Below are 24,171 nucleotides of genomic sequence, written 5' to 3'. Positions count from 1 at the left end.
AGTGCACGAGGTTTTTCCCCTCTTTATTGTAATGCTGTAAACATGGTGTGCTCACTGTGAACCATAGCACTCAGGAATAGAAAATACATGAGGCCACTCTGCTACAGATCTCAGCATTTCATAGAAAAGTGGCTATGGCTTTCAGGTACTCCACAGATCTGGTTACCACTTTCTCTCCGCTCTGCTGAGGCACTGAGGTTTTTCTTTGAGCTGGTTCCAAGGAAGACAAGAAATTCTGAATTAAAGTGAGGCCCTGATTGGTCTCTGCTCTATATGAGGATCCACTTTGTGGCACAGTTTCCGAGAGGATTGAGCTCTTAGAAAAAGTTTGAAAACCTTTGCAACCTATCAATAACATATGTAGAGTTTTTATGAGCTATATAGGAGTATAAGGAGCTCTGGGAACTTAGTGCCTAAGGCATTTGACTGCTAACCAGCAGGCTGGTGGTTCAAACCAACCAGCCATGCCTCATAAGGAAGATCGGGCAATCTATTCCTGTAGTGATATTGCCTCGGAAACACATAGAGGGGTCTCTATGAGTCGGATATTACTCTACGGCAGTGGGTTTGGTTTTGGTTTTTGGTTTATGAAGTATAAAAATTAAAGTGATTTTATAGCCAGATATTTATATACATGAAATGTATCTGTTCAGATGGGTCACCAGTGTTAATAGTCTAAGAAGTTTTTTTTTTTTTTCTTTTACCTGAAATAGCAAGAATGTTTATATTAGTTTATATTCACATAATACAGACTAAGCTATATGTCAAATAAATTATGTGTATTTTATACTATTTTAAAGTAGTGTGGAGCTGAATTTGATGAAAGGCAAGTTGGGTAATCCTACTTCCGTAGTGATACTGCCTCGGAAACCCAAGGAGGGGTCGCTATGAGTCGGGGCCGACTCGATGTTAAATAACAACAACAACAACAATCTTGAACCCCAGAGAACAAGTTTAGTTCATGAAATTTGAATATCTCCGAAGAATATTAATAACTTATATATGTATTTTTTACAACCTGCAGGGCTTTTTTTTAAGTATATTCATGACATGGATGACACCAGTGATGTGATCTCTCGTCAGAGCTTAAATGTTTATTTAATGAAAAGCTAATAAGAATGTATTAATGCATGGGCATTCCATATTTGAAGTTATTACCAGTGTGTCTTTTTCAGATGTCCTTTTACTATTTCCAGTAGTGCTTTTATTTGACTAGTAAGCAGGTTTCCTCTTCCATGACTTGGACTCATTAGTACTGTGGCCTGCTCAATTAATAGAACCAGCTCTTAGTCCAAATATTTAAAAAGCTATTTAATTTATTATTCATTAACGTATTTTGTAGTTTCTCCAACTATGCATAAAATAGGAAAATATCCTTGGTAAGATAAAAATTTACATATTTCCCAGGGATGACCCAAGATTTCCTACAGTTCGTGGTGTACTCAGAAGAGGGATGACAGTTGAGGGATTGAAACAGTTTATTGCTGCTCAGGTGAGTTATGGTTTCTTTTCAGGCTTCTCTTTTTTAAAAATGTCTATTGATATCCCTTTATTCTTTCTTAATTCTTCATGTTCTCTTTCTGTCCCTTGTGTGTCCCTTATAATGCAAGGGCAAAGTTAAAAATACGTTTAGCACTGTTTACAGTAATGGGAAATTGAGAATATCCTAAATGACTAACCTCTTATTGGTCAAAGCCAGCTGTGGTATTTTTTACCCAGTAAAATGGTTCAAAAAAACCCAAAAACTTCCTCAGTCTATAAAGTAACCAAATTAGTTTGTGTACACTAAATTTTCTATTTTAAAGGAAGTATAGTTAATAAGCATTTATTGAGTTTATTTTTTCTAAATGTGTTTCACTTGTGATTTTAAAAGTGTAATTAATACTTCTTGCCCATTAAGTTGTTTCATTAATGTTTTTCTAGGGCTCTTCACGTTCAGTTGTGAACATGGAATGGGACAAAATCTGGGCATTTAATAAAAAGGTACATGTTTTAACTTTCAATTCTTTATTCTCTTGCTGAACTTCTAAATATAATACATGTAGAATTCATTAGTGTGCTCATGGTAGAGCAAAATTTGTGAAGAACGTTTGCAGACTTTCAGGAAAATGGAATGTTTTCCTTTTTTAAATATATGAAAAGTATTAAGCCTTTTAACTATCTCAAACAAGTAACAATGATTAAAACAAACTTGGAGTTATGGGGAATGATAATAATTTTTTCCTTAAATCTTTTATGAACACTCTGCATTTCATTTTTCTGCTTTCAAGCTGCGAGCTCTCTGTAAGAAGGTATTACTTAATGCTTTTATTTGCCTTAGTGCGTAGCTTTTAGCATATTACATGTTATAACCTGAGATGTTATTATATACAGCTTTGAAGCACAATCACATTTATATAAAAGACTTGTTTATACAAACTCATTGAAAGTGCGTTGTTCTTTGTTTTAAGAAACACGTCCTCTGGTTTTCTTAGAGGCAAAGGGAAGATTTGGCTAATTCTGCTGTTCCCTTATGTACTAAGAGGACATAGAGTTTTATTATTTTATTATTACATATTTCATTGAGTAATATTTAAGGTTCATAATTACAATTTCTGTGTCTTATTTAATTGCAGCTTTTTTTGTTGTTTGTTTTTTAAACTGATTCTTAACTAAAAGTCACATGAGGACTACTGTATATTGATAACTTAATTACTAATTGGAAGCAGATGCTTAGACGCTATAATAAGGCAAATCAGAAAAATGCCAAGTTTTAAACTATGGTTTCTGTGATTGTGTTCTGTAAATTCTTTTATTTGGGGGAGGGGGGGTTACTGCTTGATTGTGCTGATGCTTTGCCTCAAGAAATAGTTGCTTGTCTTGCATGTGTCTTGAATTTCTTTTATTTAGTCTTTTGTGATTGGACAGCTTTTTGGTTCATAATGAAATTATTAATTGGTTCTTTCTGTTGCTGCAGTTACTAATAATAAATACAAATTTATAGGCAAAATTAAATATTGGTGTTCTTTACATTATATCCGATTTTTAGAGATATTAATTTTTAATAAATTAAATATACAAAATATATTTCACTGTAGTCTAATAGTTCTGCAGGATTTGTGAATATGAAAGCACATTTCCTTGTCCTCTTTCCCTCCATTTTTCTTCCCCTAGAGAAACCACTTCCACTTCTTTTAGACATTTAGATACCGGTATTTAGCACCATGTTTCTAATAAGAAGTGTGTCACCACCTCTTGATTTGTTAGTTTTAGCCATTATCAGTTGACTCCCCACTATGGAAGGTGAGGATTTAGTTGTCTTACTTTTTCTCATAACTTTATTTTTCTTGTAGTTAATCATATTGTTGTCTTTCTCATTTGCTTAGCATTCTAATTCAAACTCAGGCTCTCTACAAGTTTGTAAATTTTCTTCCAAGATGTTCAGGTGCCTCAGATAGTGTTTCAGCTTCATCTTGGAGAGGTCTCTGCCAGAGCCTCTGCAAACTGATCTGGTCTAGTTTAGTAACTCTCTGCTGAGGCACAGCTGTCTTCCTAGGCCTCTTTTCATCATCATCCTGGGGATTCCCTTTGCCTTTGTTTTATGATGGATATCTGCTTCCTGAATTTTCTTTCTCATTTTATCATCTTCTTGCTTTGCTATAGCATATCCTTTGATAGTTCCCTTAGAATGGGAGTGTGGGATGAAAAAGATTTTTTGAGAACTTGTATTAACTCCAAAACCCATTCCCATCAAGTCGATTCCAACTCACAGCAACCCAGTAGGGCAGAGTAGAACTGCCCTTGCCCTGTAGGGTTTTCAGGGCTGTAAATCTTCAGGGCTGTAAATCTTTAGGGAAGCAGACTGCCACATCTTTTCCCATGGAGAAAGGCTGGCAGGTTCAAACCATCGACCTTTCATTAGCAGCTGAACACTTTAACCATTGTGCTACTAGGGCTCCTTGAGACCTTGTCTATGGTCTGTTTTATCACTTTGAGTATTATAGGATCTTCTCTTGGTACCAACTCTTCTCAAATTTCTTGGTGATGTGCCTTGGTGTGGGTCTGTTTTCTCCACATCCACTGAAAGAACATGCAGCTTCAGTCTGGAAACCCATTCCTGGGAAATTTTCTTGAATTCTTTGTCTTTTTTTTTTCTTTACTGTATTTTCTTTCTTCTCTCTGTGTCTCCTCTTGTGCAAATTGGCCCTCTTGGACTTATCTTCTAATGTTCTTAACTTCTCTTTTCTTTTTCATCTTATCTTTTGGGTGTGCTTTCTCATAGGCTGTTCCACCTTTTTGTAGAGTTTTTCATTTGTGCTATCATATTTCCAAGATTTCTCTTTTGCTTTTCTGGATTTTCAAAGTAACTTCCTGTTTGTGTTTCATGGTTGTAATGTTAATGTTTCTTTCATTTTCCTTTTCATGTCTCTTTTTCCTTCTTTCTGGTTGTTTCTTTTGGTTTCTTTCATTCATGTTAGTTCTCAGATGTTTGATTAGCTTTCTTGGTTATCTGCTTCTGTTTCGTATGGTGTGCTAAAAGTGATTGGAAGCCCTAAGCGCAAGAGTTTGCCTTATCCACTGAGCTTCACTACAGGATCATGGCTGGGCCAGTTAGTTGGAGAACCCCATGCCAGTAACTTTGTGTCTTATCTCTTGAATCAGGCAATTTCCCCTGGGAAAGTTTCTTTCATTCACTTGCCTGAAGTATTTTGAAGCCGTGTGGGGGAAAACTGTGGAGGGCCTTACATCTAGTACCTCACATTCATTTCATCTCCTTGTTTCCAGTGCAGAACCTCACCTTTGGTTATTTCTGTGGTCTGCCAGGATCAAGAGATGGTCTTTTTACAGAGTAAATTCCTTTCTTCTATAAGGTAGAAGAGAGGCAGGTTCCTGGTTGTATGGATCAGGAGAGGACATGCTTCTTAAGCAAACTTTCAACTATTCTTTGGCTATACCTATTTTACCCCCTTGCACAAGTACTTGGTGCTGCCAATGACTGAGTATTTTGATGATTTTCCAGTAGAATAAGGGTTGCAGTTGTTTTCTTGGCTTTCTCTATTAAGAATTTAGGTGTCTATTTCCTTAGGCTGCTAAGTCACTTATGACCCTTCTGTATATTTTTTTCAGCTTCCAAAATTATGTGGCTACTATCTCCTCTCCTATTATATTAATCCTTCTGGGTTCAAGCCTTTAAACAAAACAAAATCCTTCATGTCTTTTTTAGTAGGGGTTGCAAAGGAATGAGATAGATGAGAATCTTCCATCCATTCTATTTATCCTGAAGTCTGTGGAATCTGTAAGCATTAAAACAGTTCATAAAACATAACACATAATTTAGATTAATAGTGACTATGAAGGGGAGCTCTGGTGGTGTAGTGCCTAAGGCTTTTGACTGCCTCCCAGAAGGCTCGTGGTTCAAACCCACCAGCCACTCCTTGGAAGGAAGACTGGGCAATCTACTTCTGTAGTGTACTGCCTCGGAAACCCAAGGAGGGGTTGTTATGAGTTGGATCTGACTCCACGGCAGTGAGTTTGGAGTTTTTTGGTTTTATGGAGGGGAGCTCTGGTGGCATAGTGCCTAAGGCATTTGACTGCTAACCAGAAGGCTGACTACCAGCCACTCCTCGGAAGGAAGACTGAGGAATCTACTTCCATAGAGATACAGCCTGGGAAGCCCATGGAGGGGTTGTTATGAGTCGAAATCGACTCGACGGCAATGAGTGGTGGTGGTGGTGTAGTGACTATGAAATCATTCCTATCATGTACTGTTTTGTATCTATTATTGACCTTCAGTATGTCTTCCTACACTGAAACCCATTCTCTCCAATTCTTGAGTTCCCTTATTTAGAGTTTATGTTACTTACAGTCTTTTTGTTATTTAAATCTAGTGTCAGTAAATTAAATTTAATGCTGTTGTTAGGTACTGTCAAGTTGGTTCTGACTCATAGTGACCTAATGTATAACTATAGCCTAGTCCTGCTCCATCTTCACAATCACTATACTTGAGCCCATTGTTGCGGCCACTGTGTAAAAAAATCCCCTTTTTACACAGATTCTGTACTTTACTAAGCATGATATTCTTCTCTTGGGATTGATCCCTTCGGATAACATGATCAAAGTAAAAGAGATAAAATTTGGCCATTCTAGCTTCTGAGGAACGTTCCAGCTATCTGTTCTTCAAGACAGATTTATTTGTTCTTCAGTAGTCCACAGTACATTCTGTATGCTCTACCAGTACCATAATTTAAATACATCAGTTCTTCTGCAGTCTTCCTTAATCACTGTCCAGCTTTTACATGCATATGAGGCTGTTGAAAATACTACGGCTTGGGTTAGGCACACCTTTGTCTTCAAAGTTACATGTTTGCTTTTAAACACTTTAGAGTTCTTTTGAGCAGATTTGCCCAGTATAATATGTTGTTTGATTTCTTGACTGCTGCTTCCAAGGGCATTCATTGTGGATTCAACTAAAATGAAAGCTTTGACAACTTCAATCTTTTCTGCATTTATCATGATATTTCTTTTCTTTAAATTTTTAAATTGTGATTTTGGGTGAAATTTTGCAAAGCAGATTTGTTTTACGTTCAACAGTTCATACATATTTTGTGTCACTGGTTACTTTCCTTGAAGAGTAACAGCTCTCCTCCCACTTCCTCCCTGTGGTTGCCGTTTCCCTGTATCCTTCTTACCTGTGCATCCGTGTCTCCCTACCTTTCTCCCTGTGCAGATGCTGCCCATCTGATCTTCCATGGTTGATTTTTCTAAGGAGTACATCTTCCTGGTGTAGGTGTTCAGCTTATAGGCCTGTCTGTTGTTTGGCTGAGAGTTAGGTCATGGGAGTGAATTAAATTTCAGGCCCAAAGGGTGACTCAGGGCCATAGTCTCCAGGGTTTCACCAGTCTCTATCAAACTAGTAAGCCTGGTCTTTCTTATGATTTTGAATTTTGTTCCACATTTTTCTCCCACTCTCTCCAGGATTTCCAGTTTTGATCCTTTTCCAAGTGGTTGGCATTGGTAGCTGGGCACCGTCTAGTTCTTCTGGTCTCGGGGTCATATAGGCTGAGATTCACATGGTCCATTAGTTCTTTGGACTAACTGTTGATGGTTCTTATTGGTCCAGTTATGAGGACTTTTGTTTTCTTTATGTTAAGGTGTAATGCATACTGAATGCTGTAGTCTTTGATCTTCATCAGGAAGTGCTTCAAGTCCTCTTTACTTTTACAAGCAAGATTGTATCATCTGCCTATTGCAGGTTGTTAATGAATCTTCCTCTAATCTTGATGCTACTCTGTTCTTCACAGAGTCAAGCTTCTTGGATTATTTGCTCAGCATACAGATTGAATAATATGGTAAAAGTATGCAGCCCTGACTCACACCCTTCCTGATTTTAAACCACATAATATGTCCTTGTTCTGTTTAAACAACTGCCTCTTGCATTTGACAACTACTGCCTCATGTACAGGTTCCTCATAATCACAATGAAGTGTTCTGGAATTCCCATTCTTTGCAGTGTTACCCATAATTTGTTATGATCCACACAGTTGCAAAGCATATGGTTTAATGCTACAGTTTGGGAAATAAGCATTAGGGGCAGAGCTAAAACATCATTCTTTGGCTACTTTCTTGCTCTTTGTAATTTAGCATTTTTTAACACAACTTCCACCAAAAAAATTAGTTGGAGTCCTTTAATTACATGGTTCTTTAAAGAAAGAGTTTTATTTATAGAGTGTATTCTACTTGGTAAAATTGGAAAAGAGAAAGGAATAAAGCGGACCATGAGACGTGAAGTGGTTAAAAATTTCAGTATCCCTCTAAAAATACAATCTTTTGTTTTCTAAATTTTCCTTTTCATCTTGACATGAAACGAGTACACAATTTTCTGTATCATGTTAAATAGAATATGTCTACTTCTATAGAAAATGATTTCTCTTGATATTGGTAGGAGACAGTTGAGAAGTTTACTCTGTATTAACCTCATTGTCCTAATTTTCTTCATGGTGCACTTAAGTGTTAAGATTTAAACTTTTCAGTCAAGGCAGAAAGGTCACAGCTTTAAAGTGTTTATTTCACAGTTATTGCTTTCCTTTGTCAACCTTTACTGTTATACTTTTTAGATTTATCTTAGTATTTTAGTTGTATGATAATGCAACCTTTTTTCCTCAACTCACCTAGTAAATTAAAATATATTAAAGGAGCTCTGGTGGCATAGTGCCTAAGGCACTTGACTGCTAATCAGTAGGCTGATGGTTCAAACCCACCAGCCACTCCTCAGAAGGAAGGTTGGGTAATCTACTTCTGTACTGATACTGCCTCAGAAACCTAAGGAGTGGGTCGCTATGAGTTGGGACTGACTCGATGGCAGTGAGTTTAGTTTTTTTTTTTTTTTTAAAGTCTTCTAAGCTCCTGTGCCCTGAAATAAGGAATGTTTTCATTTTAATTATTATTATTTAGTAAATGCAATAACTAGAAGTAGGTATTTTGGTTGAAGTGTCTTAGTGGGGCCTGGGTTCCTCCTCTCTTCAGCCCATTACAGCCCTTCTCCCTCCTGTAGAATTGCCTTGGAACCCTTAGGGCTCTTTGGAGTAGTTTGAAAACCACTGATTATACAGTTTTAGAGCTGAAAAGAGACTTTTTAAAATCTTTCAATCCAAGGTTTCCCAAACATTCCTGATTCTAACAATCCTGTAGAATGCTTCCTAAAAGTACAGATTTCTACTCTGCTTCCGACCATTAGAATCATAATCTTTTAGTGTTGAGTGAACTGAAAATCTATTTTAACAGTTGCCACAAGTTAAGAGTTAATTGTGAGAAACACTCTTCTGCCCTTTCTGTCAAATAAGGGAACGGAGCTGCAGTGAAATGAGTTAAGTTTCTCTGGTGCAGTTGTTTTGTGTTAGTTTCTTTAAAGAAAGTTTGTCTTACTGGCTAACATACTGAACTAAACAGTCACAGCTGAAATCTTTGATTATTCTAACTAGTAGAGGCTGAAGAAAGATATGTTTAACAAGTAGGAGTGACTTGAAAGCCTCCAGGAAAAAAATGAAACAGTATATTTGGAGCAGTCCTGATTTCAGCTGAGGCTTTAGTTGTGGTATGAAATATAAGCAGAGAAGTAGGAGACACAGGGAAGTTTAATGTTGTTGTTGTTATGTGCCGTCAAGTCGGCCCGACTCATAGCAACCCCTCCTTGGGTTTCCGAGACAGTATCACTACGGAAGCTTAATAGCTTTCCAGAATTTTCATGAATAAGTCTCTGAGGGTAGTTTTCTTAGTTCATTCTGAAGTTCCACAATATTCTTTCCAGGAAGCCTAAAAATACCCTCAAAGTAATGTTAAAAAAATCATCCAAACAATAGCATCAACAAAAAAACCCCAATATAAAGCAAAGCAAACATAAAAGAGTCAAGTTTAATTAGTTATGCCATGATTTCTTTATCCTTCCTTTACTTAGATATTTGACTGCATATTTACTTGTCTGAACATTTTTTCTCCATATATGTCCCTACATAGCACAAAGGGTTTGCACTCAACTAGTGTGAAAACACTGCTACTGTTGGTCACTATGGATAATTTTTTTTTTTTTTATTAGGATTTGGGTGAAGATTTACAGAGTAAATTCACTTTTCATACAGCAGTTCACATATACTTTGTCTCATGTCATTGACCAAAATTTACAATGCAGCAGCTCCCCTCCCACTTCCTACCCATAGCTACCTCCTCCCAGTGTCCATCCCTTCATACTCTTCTGCACCCTGAGCTATCTCCCTGTGCATAAGCAGCCCTTCCTTCTCCCATGATTGTTCTCTCCAGGGCATGTGTCTACTTGAGGTAAATGTTTAACTCACATGCCTGTACTTTGTTTGGCTGGAAACCACAGTTGTGGGTTCAATTCCAGACCTGAAGGGCAGCTAGGGACCATAGTCTCAGTGGTTACACCAGGCTCTATTGGACCAGCAAACCTGGTCCCCACCTTTTTTTTTTTTTTTTTTTGCCTCCAAATGATTTTGAGTTTTGTTCCACATTGCTCTCCCTCTTTATGCAGGATCTCCTACATCCCTTCCAAGTGGATGGCAGTGGTAGCTGGGCACCATCTAGTTCTTCTGGTCTCATAGTTGTATAGGTTGCAGATCGGATGGTGTACCAGTCGCTAGGACTGATTGTTTCCATTAATTTTGGTTTTCTTCTTTCTTCTTGACGAGGAGAGACCTGTTGTTGCATCTAGATGGCAGCTTGCTAGCTTTTAAGATCCCAGTTGCTACTCGCCAAAGTAGTAGGTGGAACAATGTTTTGTATAGTATGTTATGCCAATTGAGCTTCATGTCCCCTGCGACTATGGTCCCAAGCCCGCAGGATCAACTACTCGGTCCCTCTGGGTAGCTGGCTGTGACCAAGTAATGACCATAACCTTGCCCCTTGTCAGCTCTACTATACACCTGGGACTTCTGATCATTCACATGAACTTATAGGCCCATTGTCTGCCAACCCTATATATGATCTTGGATACACTCTCCATTTAGACATACCTAATTTTTTAGCTTGTTCACCCATCTATCCGTCCCTATACCCATGTTTGCTTTCACAGACAACTCAGTACTGTATATGCAAAAGGGTTCATATTTGTTGTCTGTACTTCCCATGTACCTCTCTATGTCTTTCTCATCCTCAATGCTGCCATATTGGTCACTCACATTTGGTACATTGCCCTTCTCTTCACCCAAATCAATATTTATCTCTATCTATCTAACAGCATTCCCTCTCCTCCCCTCCCACCCCTGGTAACCAACAAAGAAAATGTCCTCCAATATATAAACCTTTCCTTACTATGGATAATTTTAAATTGAATAAGAAAGTGAGAAAAATACATCAGCTTCAGAAGAATATGTTATTTGTGTTTTAGAGATAGAGAAGGTTAGAGTAAAAGAAGTGTGACTATTTGTTTAGTCAGTTTGCATCTGTTTCTTTATTATCTGTCTGTGCCAGGCCCTCGCTGGGAACTGGGAATACAGTAGTCCTTAAATATAGATTCAACCCTGAAGAAGCTTACAAGCTAGTAGAAATATTTTCTCTTGTTTATATTTCTCATTTATGAAATTGCCTTATTATAGTGACCTAATGCTATTCTGCTTTTGATGTACATGTGTGGCTTAGTATTTATAGAAAATGATACTGAAACACAACTATTTACATTCCTTTAAAATGGGCTTCTCCTGCAGTACAAAATGGAATATCACACTTACCTATAGGATGAAAATATAAACCCAGAGAATCATTTTCTGTGCTTTCTAATACCAGATTTTAAAATTATTTTAAAAATATTTCTAATATTATGCTTTAACTAATTGGTTTTTTTCCCCATCCGCTAGTAGTTACTTTTAGGCTGGATCTATAAATTCTTCACATAGTCTTGATTTATGATGGTTTTTTCCTTTTCTCTACTTAGTAATTAAATGTTAGAGACAGGTTAACAGGTACAGCAAAAAAATTAGTAAATGCAGTAACAAAGAAAGCCAGTTCATATTCCTGTGTTGTTGTTTATTTTATCTATGAAGTTTTTTGAAATGTTGGAGCATTGTAACATGAGGATGGGTTTATTGTAGGTTATTGACCCGGTGGCTCCGCGATACGTTGCATTACTGAAGAAAGAAGTGATCCCAGTGAACATTCCTGAAGCTCAGGAGAAGATGAAAGAAGTAGCCAGACACCCAAAGGTCACTTTCAGTTTGACTATTGTCTTTCTGTATATTAAAAGAACATGTGCTTTGGTGGCAATAGCAATGATTTTGAGGTCATTTTACAGCCAATATTATTTGTTCAGATTTGATACCAAATGAAGTAAATATTTTTGTAGAAATTCATTCTAGTAATAATCCCAGCACATCACACAGAATTGTTAAACTCAGTTGGTGCCTAGTCTTCATTCTGTAGAGGTAGCATGTTAGCATATAATGAAAATTTAGCTCTTCACGGTGTCATTCTGAAAGACACTCTTATCCTTAATTGGAAGCTGAGGTGCATTTTCTGTTTACAAGCTCACTCACTTTCACCTTTTTCTTTAAGCCAAAAGGCTTTATGCTCACTGCTGTTGAATTACAACTTTATTCCAGATTATATCACACTGCTATATACTCTGTTTTGGAAAGTGTCAGTGAAATAAAACCATTATATGTCCATCTAGATTCAAAATACGAATCTTAAATACAGGTAGCAGAAAGTTCTCTTCTTACATAAGCCAGTTTATCTTCTTAAATAGTCATGGCTGTCCATTTGACAATCTTGAAACAAAAATTTATTTAGCTTTGTGAGTTGTCTATATTTTCATTATATAAAGTTATATTCATGCACTAACTCACATATAAAAGAATATGCATTGTAAAAAGCTATGAACACTCAATTGTAGATCTTATATTATTATCTTTCTCTGTATGGCATTAGCTATTTTTATTTTTCAGTTTTAAAGATTTGATTTCTCTCTAGGCGAGCCCCTAGTAACACTAAGTACTACTTAGAACTAATGAACTGGAAATGGAGTCTTAATTTGTGCCTGGATTACTTAATTTGAACTGTGAAATTTTCACTATTAATGTTTTCCTCACAAAATGTTCTACATTTAGCCTGTCAGAACTCTATTCTTTGCTCAAAGTATCAGTTGCTACAGCAAACTGATTTTGCTCAATGCATTGGTGCATTTATTATACAAATATTTTATTAAACACGTGCTGTTCAATGTTTATTTTGAAGCATCTCCTTACTTTTTTTTTTTTTTTTTTTAAGAATCTTGTCAAATATACTGAAATTTAGCAAATAATGTTGTTGTTGTTGTTGTTATGTGCCCTTGAGTTAGACCCGACTCATAGCGACCCCTCCTTGGGTTTCCGAGGCAGTATCACTACGGAAGTAGATTGCCCCATCGTCCTTCCAAGGAGTGGCTGGTGGGTTTGAACCGCCAGCCTTCTGGTTAGTAGTATGCTACCAGAGCTCCCTTTATCTTTATTTATCTTTATTTATTTATTTTGTATCTTTCTGTCTGAAACCTTGTCTTCTAAAATATGAAAGGCCCACAATTTCCTGTTCTGTCCTAAGGTGACATTTGTTGTCCTGTAATGTCCTGTAACTAGTGCTTCGGAGTGTTTTTATATTCTTTGCTGCAAAAGCAGTGAGAGTCTGAGGATAGCAAAGCAAATTCTGGTTGGAGGGATGCTGTTGTTGTTGTTATGTACCGTTGAGTCGGACCCGACTCATAGTGACCCCTCCTTGGGTTTCTGAGGCGTATCACTGAAGAAGTAGATTGCCCTACCTTCCTTCGGAGGAGTGGCAGGTGGGCTGAACCGCCAGCCTTCTGGTTAGCAGTCAAGTTAAGCAGCAAATAATACTGTTTTACCTCTGAAAACAATGAATGATTGTTTTAGGCTAGAAGTAATCTCAGGGGTAGACCACCTCACCTAAGTCTGTTAGTCCTAGAGGTCACATGACTGACACTGTGGTACAAAGTGGGGATTCATACTAATAATGCCAGTGTGACTGTTTTCAACAAGTATGCACTATTTCAATTGTAAGAATAGAGTTGGGGATACATGTATATTAAATAGAGGATAAAAAAGCACTTACTAGTACAGGAATGAATTGTCAACAGTATAGTGACACAGATAACTTTTTTTGGTTAAAGAGTAAAATGAATGCATATTTAAATTTTCATATTTGGCTCAGTAAGTTGTTTCAGTTAATATCTCCTTATCTTCTGTTAATCAGAATCCTGATGTTGGGTTGAAGCCTGTGTGGTATAGTCCCAAAGTGTTCATCGAAGGTGCTGATGCAGAGACCTTGTCTGAGGGTGAGATGGTCACATTTATAAATTGGGGCAACATCAACATTACCAAAATACACAGGTAAGAACGTGTTTGCTTTTAAATAATTATGGAAGAAAAATGTATTTTCTGTTTACTTACTTAGTACCTTAATTCAGACCCATTCATGTTGACTAGTAAGATATCTGCCCAGGCAGGTATACATACTGTAAATTCTGGAGACAAATGAAACATTTTTTCCTATAAATGCTCTAGTTTACTAAAGGAACTCTGGTGGTATAGTGGGTAAGGCATTTGGCTGCTAACCAGAAGGCTGGTGCTTCAAACCCCCTAGCTGCTCTGTGGGAGGAGGATGAAGCAGTCTGCTTCTTTAGAGATTTACAGCCTTAGAAACCCAATGAAGGTCTCTGAATTGGAATCGACTCAATGGCAGTGGATTTTGGTTCCAGTTTACCAGTATGACATCAGGATATGTTTTGCTTCTGATATTAAAACTTACTACATCTAGCTATAAAAAAAAAAAAAAAAAAATAGTTCTAGTGCTGTTCTGGTTACCTACTGCTGCTCTGACAAGAATATACCACAAATAGGATGACCTTAACAAACAAGAGTTTATTCTTTTACAATTTGGAGACTTTAAGTTCAAATTCAAAGTGCCAGGTTCTAGGGGCTAGGTGAAAGCCCCTCAGCCTTGGGCTTCAGCTATCTCCAGCTCCCGGCCCACTGGAGCTAGAGGCGTTTCTTCACTCAGACAGCTGCTAGCTGCTGAGGCTGACAAACCCAAGGTTGAAAAATAAAAAGGCACAGTCCAGATGTTACCAAATCACATGGCAGGCCATTAATTCAAGTCCATTTTAAGTCCCAAGGTTGGCAGAGCTTGGCAGGCTGCTGAATAACGACACAGCTACATGAAGGGTCCAAGTGTGCCATAAGCTGGAGACTATCCCCAAGGCTTCTCCTTATATACAGGAAGCAGACCCAAAGGCAGCTACTGAGCTGCTTGTGGTAGATCCCACCATGGAGTTGATTGCCAGTCTCATCATGGGGCATAACTACCACCAGCTGCCCAGCCACTCAACCAGGCCCAGCCAAGTTGACATACAAATTTAACTACCACAAGTACTTAGAGCCCCTTGTTTTTTTTTCATCTAATTCTCATTAGATGGTAGGAAGGGTCTTATGAATGGATTTGCATATATAACATATTCTTTATCCTACAGTTTATTTTAAAATTGATGATTTAGTGATGAATTTGAACTTTCAGTTACTATAATGTTTTATGCTTATTATTTTGATTATACAAATTGGAAATAATGTGCTTAAGATTAATTTGTATCAGCTGTTAAATCTTATTTGCTCAGTTATTACATATAATTTCAAATAACTTAAATGTTTTAAAATGTAATATTTTAGATGTCATAATTAAGGCATTCTCAATGCAGCTAATTTTAAAATTTGTAAATATGTACCTGTTCTTCATCAGATACATGTGAGTCTGCTCTCCAGTGGATTATAAGTGTCTTGAAAGCAGAGATATATTTTTATTTGAATTTTTTTCCAAAGATAATTTCTTATCAGTTTATTATGGTTAATGTATTGCAAAATAATGTGTTATGGCAGTTTTGGTTTACTTTCTTTAAATATTTTTCAATCTCATGTCTAGAAACACAGATGGGAAAATTTTATCCCTTGATGCTAAATTGAATTTAGAGAATAAAGACTTCAAGAAAACCACTAAGATCACTTGGCTTGCAGAGACTGCACATGCTCTTCCTGTTCCAGCAATCTGTGTTACTTATGAGCACTTGATCACAAAGCCGGTGCTGGGAAAAGACGAGGACTTTAAGCAGTATGTCAACAAGAACAGTAAGGTAGCCTTTGAAAAGAAACTGTATTTTATCCATTCCTGTTATGTGAACTTTTCTTAAAAATTTAAAAAAATTATTTTGAAATACTTAAAGATATTTGTACTACAGTAACATATCCACACATTTATTTATTTTTTCAATTTGGTATCTGATATAGAATATTTGGAAAATACAGTTTCTAAGTATAAACTGTATGCCTCCTGGTAAAGAGAAAAGAGTCATTGATGTTACCAGGGTTTAGGAGAAAGTTTTGGTATTAACAAAAGTAGACAAGACAGGAAATAAAGTTGATTTGAGAGAAAAAGATGATGAATTCAGTCCAAAAAATATTATAGTTTAAGTTTCACTTGGATATATAGGTAGGAATTTCTAGATATTAAAAATCTTGAAAGTTATAGCTAGAGTTGTAGATAATGAGTCATTTGCATAGCGATGGTAGTTGAAGCTGTTGTAGTAGGTTAAAAATGTTACTGAGAATTGGCCATATAAGTATAAAAGAGAAATTCTGAGAATGTCATTTAGAACACTGCTGTATTTAAGATGTGGATAAAAAGAAAGGAACCAGGAAAAGAGCAAACCAATGTAGAGAGGGTATTGCATTATTAAATGGAAACCCAGGGATAAGTAAGATTGTTTGAGGTGGTAAGGCTTGGAAAACTGCCTTGGGCTATAGCCAAGCTATTGAGAAAGTTGAGATGTAAGAGAAATCCTTGAATTTGGGTGATTAGGAGGCCGTTGATGACTTGTGAGCACTATTTGAGTACAGTGTTGGGTAAGAGCTTGACTGAAGGGGTTATAGAAGCAGGAAGTAAAGATTAGACTTTCCTGAACTTTGGTTTAAATGGAAAGGAAGCAAAAGGAGAATTTCATTGAGTTACTGCAAGGCAAGTTTTTATTTATCCATGTTTTTTTAATTGCTAAAAATGTTTGTACTAAGGCTTAGGTTGGTGTCATAGAAAGGAAAAAAGAATATGAGGGTAGGGACCACTTGTGTTTTGCCCACTGTTGTCTCCCCACAAGTATCTGGCAAACTGATGTTCAGTTAACATTTGTTGAATAAATGTGAATGAGAGAGATTAATTGATGAAACATATTTCTGGAAGAGAAAGGGAAAGATAAGATTAAGAAATCAGGAAGAGCTTTTATGAAAGTTTGATTTACTTTTGAATCAACAGTGAAAAAAAAGAGAAATGGAAATTGCAGTGAAAAGAGAATCGTCTGCTGAGATTGAAGGACTATGGAGAGGAGTTAGGGAATAGTTCCTCAAATAAAATAGAAAAGGTTTGTGGAATTTTATTAAAATTAAAAGATTCATAAAAATGATGCTTCTGCTGCATTGGGGGTCAATCTGAGGTTGGTCAGCATTATTTGTGATCCACTAATCTGGTGGCATAGTAGATAAGGCATATTTGACTTCTAACCAGAAGATTGGTAATTCAAACCCACCAGTTGCTCTGTGGGAGGAAGATTAGGCAATCTGCTTCCTTAAAGATTTACAGCCTTGGAAACCCAGAGGGGGTCACTGAGTTGGAATCGACTTGATGTTGGTGGGGGAAAAAAAAACAGTTGTTGACTGATGTGAGGAAGACTTGAGAGAAAACAGGTAGATAGAGGTTACCTTGGGATTACCCAAGGCTGATAATTTGCAAGGAAAACAAGATGTTGAGCGGAAGGACTCGTTCTAAATGCATTGTTCAAATAGTTGATCATAGGTCCATGCTGAACTGAGTGGTAATATGAAGCAGAGAAAAAGAATGATAGTGGCAAATGTGATAGAAGTCAAAGCAGGGGAGGAAAGTATATTTGGTGACCAGAAAAATGCCATGCTTTCTGGCATGTGTGTATGTGGGGTCTGTGTGTGTAAGTGTGGTGTGTGTGTGTAAGTAAGGGAAACAGAAACTTTTCTTTTCCTCTCCCTTAGGAGTAAATGACAACATTTAAATGCATAACAACATTTATTTCTGTGGAAAAGACAATTTGGTTTTGTTTCTTTGATGCCTGTGTTATGATTATTAAGGACATTTTTATCATTCTTCAGGAAGAATAAATTTAAGATTATTATCTTAAATAATGATTTTATGATAATCCAGTGGTAACTGGCCCAGCAGTTATGATAATTTTATGATAATCCAGTGGTAACTGGCACAGAGAAAAGGTTGTCACTTACAGTAACTCTATGAGGAAATTGGGTTACTGGGAGGTTAAATAACTTACTGAAAATTTAAAGTGTCAAACAAAGCTGGGATTTAAACCAACGCAGTCTGGTTCAAGAGGCCAGTGTCTTAACTACTGTTAAGTAGTATGTATGGTCTTTCCAGAAGCCTATATAGCTCTTTCTATGTCAGACACTGTTCTAAACACTTTATATATATCAACCCATTTAATCCTCATTACAATCCAGAAATACAGTATTCCCATTTTATAGGTGATAGAAAGTGAGACACAGTAAGGTTAAGTGAAAGGACAAACAATAGTAGAGCTGGGTTTCGAATCCAGGCAGTCTGGTTCCAGAGCTCTTGTGTTTAACTGCTTGGTCTATATGTGCTTCATACATTATGTTTCCTGTACTGTGTTTCATACTTATGATGGGAGATTTATTTATAGCTACAGGAATTCCAATCAATTTGCTTAAAAGGTTTCATGAAGTTGGTTAGTTTCTAAATGGTAAATTTAAAAATAAATACATAAATGGAGTTATCATTTATTTTAGCATTTTGCTTTTCTACTGTGTGCTTAATTAGTAAACCTTTTCATGTATCTGTTTAAAATGGGAATATGTAGCTACTGGAACAACTGTGCTTGCATTTTAGAATTGTTTTAGTGCTCTGATTTTGAAAAAAAGTATATTCTCTTTACAGCATGAAGAACTAATGTTGGGAGATCCCTGCCTTAAAGATTTGAAAAAAGGGGACATTATACAACTCCAAAGAAGAGGATTCTTCATATGTGATCAGCCTTATGAACCTGTTAGGTAAATAAATGTGGCTGAATATCTAAATGAAAATACTTAGAGGTATTATAGTGAGTAATATTTTAAAAATTGAACTGTCAGTAAAATACTGATACTTGCCAATTCTCTATTCAATTTAATTAATTAATTTAAATTTAATATTACAGACTTAAATAGTTCAACAATATTTTAGATATTGGTTCTGATAGCTTAGAACCAGTATGATATAGATTAAACATTAATAAAATTTTCACATCTAAAACTAAACCATCTTATAATTAGTTTTTATATTATCCAAGTATAAAGGAAAAATTTCAGTATATTACCACAGTGAAAATTATTGCCTTTACTGTTTGCTATTTTCATTAGATATCTTGTGGAATATAAACAGAGCAAGAGGTTTATTTATATATTTATTTTAGCTGTTATTGTTTCTATGATCATATTTTCTAAATAAAAATAACACAAATGAATGTTCTGAAAATAGAAAAAAAAAATTCTCCATTTTCACATAGTGCTAAATTTTGTGTAACAACTTGATTTTTGGAACCTAACCATGTGAATAAGTGAGGAGTGGGTTTAGTTGATATATTCAAAGAGTACCTTTTTTTTTTTTTAAATTTTTATTGTGATTTGGGTGAAAATTTACAGAGCAAATTCACTTTGCATACAGCAGTCCATACATACACTTTGTCTCATGACATTGACCACAATTTATCACAATGCAACATGTCCCCTCCCACTTCCTCCCGATAGTTACCTCTTCCCTGTGTCCATCCCTCCATGCCCTCCTGCCCCATGAACTGTCTCCCTGTGCATAGACAGCCATTCTATTCTCCCATGATTGTTCTCTCCAAGGAGTGTATCTCCCTCAGGTAAATGTTCGACTCATATGCCTGTCTTTTGCTTGGCTGGAAGCCATCAGGTCTGGAATTGGGTTCAATTCCAGACCTGATGGGCAGCTGGAGGCCATAGTCTCAGTGGTTCCACCAGGCTCTATCAGATTAGCAAACCTGGTCCCCAACCCCGTTTTCTTTTTCTCCAAATGATTTTGAGTTTTGACCACATTGTTCTCCCTCTCTATCCAGGATCTCCTACATAGATCCCCTTCCAAGTGGTTGACATTGGTAGCCGGGCACCATCTAGTTCTTCTGGTCTCATAGTTGTATAGGCTACCAGTCGCTAGGACTAATTGTTTCCATGAATTTTTGGTTTTCTTCATTATTCTTTGCTCTGGATGAGGAGAGACCCATCATTGCATCTAAATGGCACCTTGCAAGCTTTTAAGATCCCAGTCACTACTCACCAAAGTAGGAGGTAGAACGATGTTTTGTGTAGTATGTTATGCCAATTGAGCTTGATGTCCCCTGCGACTGTGATCCCGAGCCCACAGGTTCAACTGTTCCATCTCTCTGGGTAGCTGGCTGTGACCAAGCAGTGACTAGCACCTTGCCTCTTGTCAACTCTACTATACACCTGGGAATTCTGATCATTCACATAAACTTATAGGACCATTGTCTGCCAACACCATACATGTTCTTGGGTACACTTCCTGCTTCATAGACATACCTACTAGTTCGGCCTGTCCACCCAAAGAGGTATATTTAGAGGGAAAATAGCAAATACTAGTATCCTTTTTTCAACCATGAACCAATAGGGTATAATTATAGAGGTATAATTTCACTGTATAAGTTTTTGTCCATGTTCCTTTTGGATTTCTTTTTGTTTTCATTGAATCACTTTCCTAATTGTGTGTTCCAAACTCTCTCCTCAGTTCCAGACACATGAATTTAAGTACCCTTTAGATATCTCCAAATGTATGTTTTTCAGGTAGCTCACACTCCATATGTTCGAAGTTCAGGACCCTGTGTATCATTTCTATCTGTTTTTCTCCTTCACTCCTTTTCTCCTTCACTCCCAATCAATAAACCCTATTGTTTGTACTGCTGTCTCATCTATCTCTTTCAGTCCACTGCTCTACCTCATTTCAGACCCTCTGCATTTCTCCTTTGAGGGCTGAAACAGTTTCTAAACTAATCTCCTTGGCTCATTTTGTCCTTTTTAATCCATTTTTCTAATTGTCACCTGTCTGAAATTTTCAAAATACCAGTTTTATCACATTTCTTCGCTACTTGAAAAATCTTGTGAATTTCAGTGTAAAATCTAAACTTAGTTTGACACACAAAGTTCTTCATGTTGTGGTCTCTACCCAGTTAACCATGACTGTTTCAGTTTACCGCTCCCTGATCCCTCTGTTTGGCAGCTTGAACTGCTTGGGGATTTAGTGCTTTTGAACATTTGTAACTTTTCCTGGAATTGGTACCTTTTCCTTTCCCTGCTCCTTTTTCTTCAACTGGTGACTTTTTAAATGTTACATCCTCCAGAAGGCCTTCATGTATTCCTACAGCCTGGATACCTGTTTACATAATACCTGATACCTTCCTTTATTAGAATATTTATCCCACTGTAATGAAACTATTACTTCTTTTTTCCTACCACTAGAATTTAAGTTCGGGCAGATTACTTTCTTCCTATTCATCTTAGTATTACAGTGCCTTTAGCCAGTTATGATGATGCATCTAAAGGACATAATACAGTACCTGATACTTATTAGTCCCTCTTTAAATATGTGGTGGTGGTGGTAGTAGTAATGTCGGGAACAGAGTAGCTTCTGAATTTATTGTAAAAAAAAAAGTGTTGAAATGGTCAACAGTGGTACTGAGACAACTGAATATCCACATGCAGAAGAGTGAAGTTGGACCCCTACCTGACAGCAAACACAAAAATTAACTCAAAGGGAATCACCAAACTAATTGTAAGAGCTAAAACCATAAAACTCTTGGAGTATTGAAGATGTTCTAAAATTGGATAGTGTTTATTGGTTACACAGCTCTCTAAAAACCACTTACTTGTATATACTTTCAACGAGTGAAGTTTTTTTGGTGTTAATTACATCTCAATAAAAATTTTATTAAAAAATACTGTAGAGATATATATGGGATCTTGTTGTTACTGAACTTTTTTATTTTTACTTTGTAGTTTCAACCACAATATTTGTAGAAATCTTTGGCTTATTAGTGATGTTAGGGGCAGTAGATTATGCTAGTTACTGTACTCTTTAGGATTGAGAAATTTTTATAAAATAAATGTTTTTCAGAAATTCCTCTTATAAGCAGATTAAGGAGCCCTGGTGGCACAGATTAAGCACTTGGGTACTAATTTGAAAGGTTAATGGTTTGACCCATCATCTACCCCATTTAATCTGCTTCTGTAAAGATTAAAAATTATAAATAAATAAAACCCAAACCCGTTGCTGTCATGTCAAAGCAGACTGCCACATCTTCCTCCTGCTGAGCAGCTGATGGGTTCAAACCGCTGACCTTTCAGTTAACAGCCACTGCTTAACCATTGTGTCACTGTGGCTACTTTCTGTAAAGATTACAGACTTGGAAATCCTATGGGGCAGTTCTACTCTATCTTATAGGGTCCCTGTGAGTTGGAATCAGTTGATGGCATACTACAAGAACATAAGCAGACAGCTGTGGTATGTAAATGGATTTCCTTTAAGTGATAGCATTGCTGTTAATTGCTTGAAGCTACTCATAGCATCCCCATGTGTTCAGAGTAGAATTGCTTCAAAGGGTTGGCAAGTCTGTAACCTTTCAGAAGCAGATTACCAGGCATGTCTTCCAAGGCACCTCTGGGTGGATTCTAAGTACAACCCTTTCAGCTAGTAGTTGGGCACATAACCATTTGTGCCACCCAAGGACTCCCAGGGATATCATCAGCATCCACTAATGCCATTTCTGGTGCCAGGAAGAGAATACACCTTTGCCTTAGGGTTTGCTTGTTCCTAACTAGGAAGGTTCATAAATTAGAAGTTTGTAATTGAAAGACTGTCAGTTTTTATTTGTGTATGTATTGTTTTTAAACTATTTTGAAAGGCCTCTGATTTGAGCAGTATCTGCTGGCATAGTGCCTAAGGCATTTGACTGCTTACCAGAAGGGTGGTGCTTCAAACCCACCAGCCACTCCTCGGAAGGAAGATTGGGCAATCTATTTCCATAGTGATACCACCTTGGAAACCTCAGGAGGAGTCGCTATGAATCAGATCTGACTCGATGGCAATGAGTTTGGGTTTGAGAGTGAGCTGTTTATTCACTAATAATGATAATAATAATAGTGGACTATTGTTTTAATGCTTGAAAAGCATTAACTCAGTGCCATTGAATTAATCTAGGAATTCAATTTTAATTGCTTTTCAGATAATTTTGTGATTTTTTTTTTTTTTTTGTCCTCTTAATTTTGTTTAGCCCATACAGTTGCAGAGAAGCCCCGTGCGTTTTGATATACATTCCTGATGGACATACAAAGGAAATGCCAACATCTGGGTCAAAGGAAAAGACCAAAGTGGAAATGGCAAAAAATGAGGTAAATCTAGATTTTACAGAAGTGTCTGTAATCCGTGATCTTCTTGTCTTAGAGTATTTATTTTTTTGTGAATAGTCGTGTTTCTTACTGTTGGGACTGAGGGTGACAAGAACTCTCACCTTTTTGGAGTTTGTTGGGTTTTTTTTTTCGTCCTTTTTAAGACTTTAAAACATTTTGCCAAACAAGATTTTTACAACTTAATTTTATTGTTATTGTGTCAAAAAGTAAGAAAGACAGACTAGATTAAAAGAAATTTTTAGAAACTTTTTTTCCCCTAATAGAGCTACAGAAGATTTTTCTTTTTAATAGCCAAGGTGCTTTATTTAATTAGGAGCATTGACTTAGAGGGTTGAGGAGCATATTGAAGATCATCTTATCTTAGCTTATCATTTTATAAGTGAAAAAACCTTGCCCGAGATCACAAAACTTGCTATCGACAGAGCAACGCTGTGACCTTGTTCCTTGGCTCCCTGCCTGTACTTCTCTCTTAAAGCCCAGTGTTCCTGATAGTTAGGACTTCTGAGGTTCGGAAAAGAAAAAGCATAAGAAGTGCTATGTTGTGGATGATAAACAGAAAAAACCAATTCCCTTTTAAAAAGTGAATATGACCATCTGTTTTTTCATCTTGGAGGTAGTGTTTAATCTGTCCTAAAGAATGAATTGGGAATCTGCCTAGAAATCAACACAGGAAGGAACATTCCAGTCAGGGAGTACAGTTTCGTCCTTAACAGGTAGGATGTGGATTTGAGAGGTGGTAATGAACAAGTCTAGAGAAGTAGGCCAGAGGTTCATTTTGTTGGCCAGAGGTCCTCAAACTTTCTTAGTTCATGGCATCCTTTGTTTCTCAGAAAATTCTTCAAGGTAGACCTAGCCTAAAAGAAATTCCTAAACAGTTTTGTTTATTAAGGAGGTAAGTCCACACAATGAAATAATTATTTGTGTACTAACAACTTCATAGCTATTTGAGAAAGGAGCCATTTGAAAAAAATGTTGTCGTGTGCCTTTGAGTTTATTACAACTTATCCTGACCTTATATGACACAGTCATATACGGAGGCTGTACACGTGGACTTCACCAGATGGAACACACAGGAATCAGATTGACTACATCTGTGGCAAGAGGCGGTGGAAAAGCTCAATAT

General features: G+C 36.8%; 1 protein-coding gene across 1 annotated transcript in view; it reads left to right on the top strand.

The window, feature by feature from the left end:
• The window catches only part of EPRS1 (glutamyl-prolyl-tRNA synthetase 1), a 118,757-nt gene that overhangs the window by 18,964 nt on the left and 75,622 nt on the right, over positions 1–24,171 (top strand). Inside the window, exons 11-17 of the mRNA XM_042780420.1 lie at positions 1,408–1,492; positions 1,924–1,983; positions 11,577–11,687; positions 13,726–13,862; positions 15,445–15,652; positions 18,508–18,620; positions 22,913–23,030. Of these exons, the coding sequence (XP_042636354.1) occupies positions 1,408–1,492; positions 1,924–1,983; positions 11,577–11,687; positions 13,726–13,862; positions 15,445–15,652; positions 18,508–18,620; positions 22,913–23,030 (832 nt within the window). The remainder of the gene's footprint in view (positions 1–1,407; positions 1,493–1,923; positions 1,984–11,576; positions 11,688–13,725; positions 13,863–15,444; positions 15,653–18,507; positions 18,621–22,912; positions 23,031–24,171) is intronic.

The sequence above is a fragment of the Orycteropus afer genome, unplaced genomic scaffold (assembly GCF_000298275.1).
Source record: "Orycteropus afer afer isolate SDZICR_OR568_19922 unplaced genomic scaffold, OryAfe1.0 scaffold00039, whole genome shotgun sequence".
NCBI lineage: Eukaryota > Metazoa > Chordata > Mammalia > Tubulidentata > Orycteropodidae > Orycteropus > Orycteropus afer.
Note: the sequence above shows the minus strand (reverse complement) of the source record. Positions and strands in the feature narration are given on the sequence as shown.